Consider the following 10,818-nt stretch of genomic DNA (forward strand, 5'->3'; position numbering starts at 1 on the left):
GTGGATAAGTAAATCCTTCGCAGTTCTATTTTATTCCGTCCTTGTCCCAATAAAGACTGAGCAGGTTCCCCGGCGTGTAATGGTATACTTCAGCTGTTGCGCCCAGCTTTTTTTATCCAAGCGGCTTTGCACGGACATTGCCTAGGAAAGCAGATGATTGCTGGGAAATGTAGTTTTCAAGGCTGTCCAAAAAACATATTGTCCGCCTCACGTTAAATTTCAGATATTCGTTGCACAATATGTTTACACTTGTAGAGTGGTTTAAATGAGAGGTGACATTTTCCATAGTAGATTGATGTTACAAGTGGACATCATCCTATTCGCTTGACACAATATTTTTTACGAGGCCAAAAGATTCTGCTCTCTCATTGGTTGCCGAGGGTGTCCATCACTCCCGTTCTCTGCTTGGAGCGCAGTGCGCGCGCCATGTGGGTGCGTTTCGGAAGAAAGCCAGTTGTCCTGGCTATTTATAGGACAACTGGAGAAGAAGTCGCAGGAGTTACTACAGCAATTTCTGACCAGATAGACTCATTTTGGTCTATCTGCTGTTGTGCACACAGTACATTTATTTGGACGGTCAAAAACCTATCACTGGTTATTCAATCAAGATGCCAGTGACAGGTCGATCCAGGAGGGATCGGAACAATGTTCTGAACCGACCCGAGTTCATATCACTGAACCAGCCGTTAAGGACTAATAACGCAGAAGTTCGAGGCTCCGGTCGCAGGGCTCCTAAACAGCAATGTCAACACCAGGCGTCCGAGAGCGCTCCACAAGAGTCCTCCGAGAATAACAAAGAGCGACGGGAATCTATCAAACTACCCGACGAGGATTGCATGCAGCTTAACCCGTCTTTTAAAGGCATCGCTATGAACTCACTCCTCGCTATCGACATATGTATGTCCAAGAGAATGGGGATCTGCGCGCACAGCACGTCTTCGTTCGGCAGCATGCGCTCCATGGTGAAACTGTTGGCCCTGACCGGCCATGGCATCCCCTGGGTCATTGGCACGATCTGGTGCCTGACCAGGAGCAACACGTTGGCAGGGCAAGAGGTTCTGATTAACTTGCTTCTGGGTAAGACTGTCGCTCCAGTTGTGAATTGTTCTCAGTAGCCATGTTGCACTCTCAGATTCTCAGAAGTTGTTTGGCACTTCATGAGTAGACCACTCATCATCGTTATTTCTGTTTTGGCCCCAGACATGTACTTATCCCTGTAACGTTAATAAACACTTGATGGAAGACTATTTCATTTAATCAGACATGCCATAGGGAAAAAAACACTGGATCAAATATCACAAAGGGAGATGGCATGGGACCTAATTTGGCCAAGGGAGCAGGTGACAGGTGTCTGTCTGCTCTTGATCACATGTGTGTGGGTGGCTCAGAGCCAGCTGTCCTCTTTGAGTCACGTGGTGAGACAACCACTGTTGACAGTAACACAGTTATGGTACTGGTGTGAAATCATTGCATTCTGTAGCATACAATAGAACTTATAACTAGTCATGTTTTTTATGATACCAAATATGGAACCAGTTATAACGGTCATGGAGATAGTGTAGTAGAGGAAGTGATTGTAGTCATGGAGATAGTGGCATACACATAGTGATTGTAGTCATGGAGATAGTGGTGTAGAGGAAGTGATTGTAGTCATGGAGATAGTGGTGTAGAGGAAGTGATTGTAGTCATGGAGATAGTGGTATAGATGTAGTGATTGTAGTCATGGAGATAGTGGCATAGATGTAGTGATTGTAGTCATGGAGATAGTGGCATAGACATAGTGATTGTAGTCATGGAGATAGTGGTATAGAGGAAGTGATTGTAGTCATGGAGATAGTGATTGTAGTTGTTGGTGTTGATGTTGGTGAGGAGCAGCTCTGTGGATGTGAATCAGGCTGCATTGTGAAGGGTGAAATGAACAGCCGGATCAGCTGTTTCATCAGTGGTGCCTTTTCACTATTTACATTTTCTTGGGCCGGCGTTATGCAATAATTCTACAGTTAATAAATATAACTGATCGAAGAGGCTTGTAGATGTATAGATATGTAGTTGAAGAGGCTTATAGATGTATAGATATGTAGTTGTAGATGTATAGATATGTAGTTGTAGATGTATAGATATGTAGTTGAAGAGGCTTGTAGATGTATAGATATGTAGTTGAAGAGGCTTATAGAAGTATAGATATGTAGTTGTAGATGTATAGATATGTAGTAGAAGAGGCTTGTAGATGTATAGATATGTAGTTGTAGATGTATAGATATGTAGTTGTAGATGTATAGATATGTAGTAGAAGAGGCTTGTAGATGTATAGATATGCAGTTGTAGATGTATAGATATGTAGTTGTAGATGTATAGATATGTAGTTGTAGATGTATAGATATGTAGTAGAAGAGGCTTGTAGATGTATAGATATGCAGTTGTAGATGTATAGATATGTAGTTGTAGATGTATAGATATGTAGTTGAAGATGTTGGACAGCATTGAAATCTCAGGGCATCTTAGTTTTGACAACATGTCAGTTAGGCTATGACTTGACAACATGTCAGTTAGGCTATGATTGATGCTTGAAGGCATTTACATCCATTGAGTTGGAGAGACAGTAGTTGATGTGTGTGTGTGTGTGCGAGCGTGTGTGTGTGTGCAGTTTGAGAGCTGCGCTGTAGGATGCTGTTGGGTTTGTAGGCCAGTGGTTGTGGGAATACAGGGAGCTGCAGATGGGAGCTTTGTCATGGGCTGGCACGTGTTTAGGACCCAACTCAGCTCCTCCCCCTGTGTGCAAAGCTTTACACAATGGCCCCTCCCCCTGAGCTCAATGGCTCCTCCCCCTGAGCTCAAAGCTTTACACAATGGCTCCTCCCACACAATGGATCCCAGCGAGTCAAACCACACGGTTCACAAGGCCGTTGCAGCATCTGCTGCAGAACTTGGCAGTATTGCTCTAAAACTAGCACACTACCTACCTTAGAGTCAAGCAGAAACCTTGCACACACACCACCCACAGCACATCCTATAGCCCGATGGCTGGCGTTGATAGAAGCTTCCTAGCACGCCTCCGTATCTCTTGGTCAGACTGCTGCTTGCTGATGCCCAGGAGGCCCTTGTGTTCTTTTCCTGCAGTATTCCAATCTAAACACTACAGCTACTAGAGCACAGAGAATAGTCATCAGCCAGCCAGCACAGCTGTGTTCATCAGCCAGTATAGGAAATAGCTGTGTTCATCAGCCAGTATAGGAAATAGCTGAGTTCATCAGCCAGTATAGGAAATAGCTGTGTTCATAAGCATAGGAAATAGCTGTGTTCATCAGCCAGTTTAGCTGCATGTTCATCAGTCAGTATAGCTGTGTTCATCAGCCAGTATAGGAAATGGCTGTGTTCATCAGCCAGCATAGGAAATAGCTGTGTTCATCAGTCAGTATAGCTGTGTTCATCAGCCAGTATAGGAAATAGCTGTGTTCATCAGCCAGTATAGGAAATAGCTGTGTTCATAAGCATAGGAAATAGCTGTGTTCATCAGCCAGTATAGGAAATAGCTGTGTTCATCAGCCAGTATAGGAAATAGCTGTGTTCATAAGCATAGGAAATAGCTGTTTTCATTAGTATAGGAAATAGCTGTGTTCTGTCTTTCCCATGTCCATATGGAAGTTCATCTGAAGATGCCAAAAGTCATTATAATAACATATATATCTCTAATTGCAATAGACTCTAATATAAATCTCTAATAGACTCCTCTTTGTATGTCTAGTTAGTTATTTGCCCTTCATCCAAAGTGACTAACCAGTGAGGTTTCCTCCTTCATATATTTCCTGAATGCAGGCTACTGTTAAAGGGATATTCCACCATTTGGGGAATTACACTCATTTTCCACCTCCCCTTGAGTTAAACAATTGATTTTTACCTTTCTCCAGTTTATCCAGCCGATACGGTCCAGCCTAGCATAGATCATTGAATCGGATTAGACCATTAGCATCTTGCCTGCTAGCATCACGTTTAAAAGCTACTAAGATTTCCGGTAATTTTCCTATTTAAGACTTGTCTCCTCTCAAGTTAGAAAGTGTGATAAAACCAACGGAAAATGAAATGTGGCGATTTTCTAGGGATTTGACATGGAACTATACTCTCAATCATCTGCTGCCTATTCGTCTGCTGCTAGCCTATGGGGACTATTTTCAGGTGCTGCATGATATTGGGCTGCTTTGCCCATGGTGTTCCTTGATTACTACGCTGGAATGAGAGTAGAGTTCCATGTCAAATCAGCCTAGAAAATTGCCACGTTTCATTTTCCGTTGGTCTTATTACACTTTCTAACTTGAGAGGAGAAAAGTTTTCAATAGGAAAATTACCGGAAATCTAATTACCGGTTTAATCATTTTTAAATGTGATGCTAGCAGACAAGAAGCTAATGGTCTAATCAGATTCAATGATCTATGCTAGGCTATGCTAAAAGTGGTATCGCCAGACTCAGAGAACGACTGGATGAACTGGAGAAAGGTAAAAATCAATTGTTTAACTCAAGGGGAGGTGGAAAATGAGTGTAATTCCCCAAATGGTGGAATATCCCTTTAAGGTTGTAATGCTGCCATGTAATTGGCTGAGCACATTTTCCCCAGACGAATGATGTTGTGTTCCTGCCTGCTCTCCAGCGCTCCTGCTGGACATCATGACGGTGGCGGGGATGCAGAAGCTGGTCAAGCGCAAAGGCCCCTGGGAGATGACGCCCAGCTTCCTGGACTACATGGCCATGGACGTGTACGCGTTCCCGGCGGCCCACGCCAGCCGAGCCGCCATGGTGAGCAAGTTCCTGCTGGCGCACCTGGTGCTGGCTGTGCCGCTGCGGATCCTGCTGGTGCTCTGGGCCGTGCTGGCGGGCACCTCCCGCGTGCTGCTCGGCGGACACCACCTCTCGGACGTGGGCTTCGGCTTCGCCCTGGGCTACCTGCACTACACCCTGGTGGAGATGGTGTGGCTCTCGTCCGCCACCTGCCAGACCATCATCGCCCTCGGCTCCTTCAGCTGGATGCCCATCTAGCCCCTCGGCACCACCCAAGCCCCATCCAGCACCACCCAAACCCCATCCAGCACCACCCGAACCCCATCCAGCACCACCCAGCACCACCCAAGCCCCATCCAGCACCACCCGAACCCCATCCAGCACCAACCAGCACCACCCAAGCCCCATCCAGCACCACCCAAGCCCCATCCAGCACCATCCAGCACCAGCCAAGCCCCATCCAGCACCACCCAGCACCAGCCAAGCCCCATCCAGCACCACCCATCCAGCACCAGCCAAACCCCATCCAGCACCACCCACCCAGCACCAGCCAAACCCCATCCAGCACCAGCCAAGCCCCATCCAGCACCAGCCAAACCCCATCCAGCACCAGCCAAGCCCCATCCAGCACCACCCAAGACCCACCCAGCACCAGCCAAGCCCCATCCAGCACCACCCAAGACCCACCCAGCACCAGCCAAGCCCCATCCAGCACCACCCAAGCCCCATCCAGCACCAGTCTGTCTGTGCCTGCGTTTCTTTGTTTATAGTTGTTTGTGTGTTTGTTTATTTTGGTTTCATTGGTTTGTTGATGTTGTTTAGGCCATTGTGTTACCCTGTTGTTTCCACATTCTAATGTTGTTTATACTCACTGGCAGCAAATCAAATGTTCCAAACTAACTACCCAAACAGTCAATCAAATGTTCCAAACTAACTACCCAAACAGTCAATCAAATGTTCCAAACTAACTACCCAAACAGTCAATCAAAATTTCCAAACTAACTACTTAAACAGTCAATCAAATGTTCCAAACTAACTACCCAAACAGTCAATCAAATGTTCCAAACTAACTACCCAAACAGTCAATCAAATGTCTTTTAGGTTACTCGTCAAGCAAAGGAAAATTTCCTTTTTTATTACAAGTGCATTGTACACAAGTAACATAGGGGCATAAAGCATGGCCCAAATGTAGTCCAGGTTTGGCCCAGTTCTGGGAGAGACTCGGCTCAGTTCTGGGTGAGACTCGGGTCAGTTCTGGGTCAGTTCTGGGTGAGACTCAGGTCAGTTCTGGGTCAGTTCTGGGCCAGATCCCATCCATAATCTGCAAGTGTTCAGGCTGTTGTGTGTATGCTGGTTCTGTGTTTAATCTGGTGATATATGCCCAGCTCTGACCGTGCGTGACTAGTGCGTCTACTGTCTCTACGGCTTGTAAGGGCTTATGAGGGTTTGATAAACAACCTGGCCGTAAATGAAGCGTTTGTCTGTAAATGACTTGTGTATGTGAGATTTGGTGTGTGAGTGTGGAACTACTCAGGGACTTTCATGCTGAACATTGATTGGACATAAAATGTGATTCTTCTCAGAGCTTTTCTCATCCAAAGTGTGCTTTGTACATGGATTTACACCGTATTTACAGCACAAGGTGCGTTGGAAGACGGAATGCCTTTATCACATTTGTGAAATCAAGTCCTTAATATTTTATAAGTGTTGCCAATGTAGTGCCAGTATTTGCGGGCTCTTACCCGTAAAGTCACAGAGGAGCATTTTTGATCTCTGACCTGGCTTTCTGAAAGAAATAGCGCATATGTTGGGTTGTAACCATTCCTTGTGGGACCGTTCTTTGTGTCAGTTGTTTGGGTGGAAAGTCAACAGTATCAGAAAAATGACAGAATCATCAAAGCCTACATACCAAGCACACTTACGGACATACTTGCAACCTTTATGAGACTGCTGGACTTTTAGAACTGTACAACAGTAACCAAGATTTTGGTGATTTTTGGTGAAAAAAAACGCGCGCACACACACACATAATTGGACCTTTTGATATTTTTTAGTATGATGATGATGATCTTTACAAGAGGTCATTAATCTATTTTGCACCAGGAAGTAAGTCAGTAAAGGCATGCTGGTAATTGCTCATATGAGGATATTTTTCCATGAATATATCATTAGTGTGTGAGTTATGGCCCCTTGTCCCTTGTCAGCTACCTTGTTTCATTTCAAAGACTTTTATCCAAACTAAACTAAAAAGAAACACCAACTTACCTCCTTGATGATGGGACTGGTGGAACTATAATGATTTTAACAGCAGCATGTGTGAGGGTTTGTGAAGGTTGTATTACTGCATTCACGCTTCATTTAAACAGGCAATGAGTTGTGATTATGGGTTAAGCCCACAGCTGGCACATGGCTCCTCTTCTGTCTGTCTGTCTGCCTGTCTGTCTGCCTGTCTGTCTGTCTGTCTGTCTGTCTGCGTTGTCTTTGTCTGGGGTTTTGTCCTTTGGCTTTTGGAAGTGTATAACTCTCCATAAGAGTTGAGTGTAATTGAATCTGATCATAAAATATCTTTGACAGAAGAGTTTATTTAGGCTCAGTTTTTCTTTCTCCCATGAATACACACACCCTTTCAGTAGGACAACAACAACATGAATACACACGACACACCCTTTCAGTAGGACAACAACAACATGAATAGCCTACACACACCCTTTCAGCAGGACACTGACAACATGAATCACAAGACGCCATTTTCAATTAAAAAAAAGGGTTCTTATACCTCCTTCCTGTAAGTAACCTCACTGGATTACATATATTCTGAACTATGTGTATAAATGTGTACACGGAATGGGTATGTTAAGAGTTGCAGCATATGAAATATATGTATAAATGTGTACACGGAATGGTATGTTAGGAGTTGCAGCATATGAAATATATGTATAAATGTGTACACAGAATGGTATGTTAGGAGTTGCAGCATATGAAATATATGTATAAATGTGTACACGGAATGGTATGTTAAGAATAGCATTGAGCAGGAGTTGCAACACAGTGCCTTTGCAGTGATAAAGCTGTTGTTCTCTTGACTATCGTCCAGCCCTAATCTGCACAGCCCTAATGTCCCCCCAGCCCTAATCTGCACAGCCCTAATGCCCCCCCAGCACCTGCTGGTCAGCCCTAATGCCCCCCCAGCTCCTGCTGGTCAGCCTGGTGGTCGCCTCGTCTGTGTGACTCCTGGACGTCCCTACGTGGACCGCAGCTGTTGGTGTCACTCGTCCTCTCCGCACCCCGTTTATACCCGGCTGCGATCAGGTAACTGCGCTGGGGCGGCGAGCACCTGACTCAGCAGTCTATAAATACCATCTGGGCAAGAGAGGGCAAGAGAGGGCAAGCAGGCGCGGGCAAGCAGGCACTCGGGCGGCCAGGCAGGCCGGCAGCAACGCGTTTGGTGCAGACCACAGCTATCAACACATCAAGCCCTCTCTCAATGGCTGCTCCCTGGGCTGAGAAAAGTGCAGACTGGGGTAGTACACTCTACAGACCGGGGCAGTACTACAGGCCAGGGCAGTACACTCTACATACAGGGGCAGTACTACAGGCCAGGGCAGTACACTCTACATACAGGGGCAGTACACTCTACATACAGAGGCAGTACTACAGGCCAGGGCAGTACACTCTACATACACGGGGCAGTACTACAGGCCAGGGCAGTACACTCTATATACAGTGGCAGTACACTCTACATACAGAGGCAGTACTACAGGCCAGGGCAGTACACTCTACATACAGGGGCAGTACTACAGGCCAGGGCAGTACACTCTATATACAGGGGCAGTACACTCTACATACAGGAGTAGTACACTCTATATACAGGGGCAGTACTACAGGCCAGGGCAGTACACTCTACATACAGGAGCAGTACACTCTATATACAGGAGCAGTACTACAGGCCAGGGTAGTACACTCTATATACAGGAGCAGTACACTCTATATACAGGAGCAGTACTACAGGCCAGGGTAGTACACTCTATATACAGGAGCAGTACACTCTATATACAGAGGCAGTACTACAGGCCAGGGCAGTACACTCTATATACACTCTGCATTCATCTGGTCATTGCTGAGCGACGTTGGAGATGACTGGTCCAGTAGCCTACTGTCAATCACATGGACCAGTTGGACCGGTGGAGATGACTGGTCCAGTAGCCTGTCAATCACATGGACCATTTGGACCGGTGGAGATGACTGGTCCAGTAGCCTGTCAATCACATGGACCAGTTGGACCGGTGGAGATGCCTGGTCCATGTGACTTACTGTTAATCCACATGGACACACAGAGACACTGGGCACTCTCTAGCAGATGCACTTAAAACTCGGCAGGTTTAAAACTCGGCAGGTTTAAGGACTGTTACTTGACTGACCTTGATTTTGCCACCCATTCTTCCTTCATCAAAACGTAAAGGAACCATATGTAGGATTTTGGCCAAAACTGGTACTACAATCACTTTCAAAATACTGTAGAGCGGTGTACACCGCAGATGTGGTAACTAGAGCAGAGCGGGCAACCCATATGCCTAAACACTACTGACTTTGTGATTACTAGATAGGTGGAGGGTGGCGGATCAAGCTAAAACACAAATATGTAAACATCAACATCAGTTGAGGGCTGCAACTTCACTTTTTTAAATGATGATATCCTGGCCGGACTACTGTTGTCAGTGATATAAGTATTTGAAATTAGCATGATTTCCTAATGTCTAGTGACATCAGGGCCATTTTATGATTAATTGAATTACATTTCTTACATACGGTTCCTTTAATCTACAACAGCATTTACCGGCATTCACACGGGTTTGCCCAGCAGGGTGTGACTCGACTCATAACTAAACTCTAAATATGGATCAAAGCTAGGACGATGTTGGTGGGAGCACTTCACATATTTCTCCCGTACAAGTGTGTTACAGCTACAGAGGGTGTACATGAGAGATATGAAATCAAATAAAAATACTGTTTTCATGCTTTGTTTTAAAATATGTTTTGAATGAAAGTTATTTTCTGTTCTAGTCTAGTACTCATTGTTTATGTAAAATGTCATAGCTATTGCCCAACTATTGCCAGGAATTCATTGATGAGTGAATGCCAAAGTTTCATAACTCCACAAGATGGTTAGACTTGGCATAGGCCTAGCCACAGTGAAGTTTGTGTAGAAAAAAAAATCAGGAAGGATTTAGATGGAGTCCTAGCCTAGAAATCTAGACGCACCCTAGCGGCGGCAAATTAATTTGCTCAGCCTATACGTCTAGTATCAAACCATAGGGATTTCTATTGGCTGACGCCGTGGACGTCATCCAATCACAGCGCTCTATTTTGTTAGAGAGTCTTAAGGCGGGCTTAACAGGATAACGACAGTCCTGCGACGGTGAACAACAAGGAAGGTGGCTATGGCGAACGAAGAGCGGTTGTTTGAATCGGCGTTGGCGTCAACTTTGGAGGAGTTGGACTTTTTTTTTTTTGAAACACAATGCACTTAAGTCATTCATTTCGAAGAAGGATGTATTTGCCGTTTTGCCGACCGGATACGGATATGGTCGTAGCGCTGGCCTATTGCATGCCTAGGCAGTTTGAAAGACAATTCTCTGCCCGCCCCTTGGATTAAGTGAGGTGAATGGTTCGATTCCAGACTATACATTTTAATGATATAGGATGGCCCGCCAGGCTAATGGAGTCCATCTGGAATAATTTGCTGCATGATATTGAGAGTGATTGGGTCAGATTCAGGTTGTTCAGATTACAAAAAGACACAGTAGTATAGTCAAGTCATGTAATTTGCTTAATCAAAGTGAGCACCAATAGGCCTAATATAATTATGCCCATAATTATTTAGGGATGTTCAATGTCAACATGGTCGACACAGAGTGGTCTATATTCATTAGAATCAGAGGGGTGCGCAGTTTTGGCCATTGCAGGCGCACTGCGTTGAGTATGCGACGTTTTCACCAGGCGTGCGTATCCAATGACGCACACACGCCCGTCCGTTTCCTTGTTTAGCATTT

General features: G+C 45.3%; 1 protein-coding gene across 1 annotated transcript; it reads left to right on the forward strand.

Annotated features, from left to right (window-relative positions):
* The first annotated feature begins 560 nt into the window (after positions 1 to 560).
* On the forward strand, positions 561 to 5,136 carry plpp7a (phospholipid phosphatase 7a (inactive)). Its single transcript, XM_076270150.1, has 2 exons — positions 561 to 1,077; positions 4,641 to 5,136. Exons 1-2 carry the CDS (start codon positions 609 to 611, stop codon positions 5,024 to 5,026), a joined length of 855 nt encoding a protein of 284 aa, XP_076126265.1. The 5' UTR covers positions 561 to 608; the 3' UTR covers positions 5,027 to 5,136.
* Positions 5,137 to 10,818: the final 5,682 nt, after the last annotated feature.

Source organism: Alosa pseudoharengus, unplaced genomic scaffold (assembly GCF_046254945.1).
Source record: "Alosa pseudoharengus isolate Yale_2024_CS ecotype anadromous, Long Island Sound unplaced genomic scaffold, YU_APseudo_1.1 YU_APseudo_1.1_scf_6, whole genome shotgun sequence".
NCBI classification, from domain to species: domain Eukaryota; kingdom Metazoa; phylum Chordata; class Actinopteri; order Clupeiformes; family Clupeidae; genus Alosa; species Alosa pseudoharengus.

What these genes read in the sequence shown, in the direction of transcription:
- plpp7a (XM_076270150.1), top strand. Translation starts at nt 609, where the DNA reads ATGCCAGTGACAGGTCGATCCAGGAGGGATCGGAACAATGTTCTGAAC. An exon ending in TCTGATTAACTTGCTTCTGG is followed by an intron (nt 1,078 to 4,640) that starts GTAAGACTGTCG and finishes CCTGCTCTCCAG; the next exon opens with CGCTCCTGCTGGACATCATG.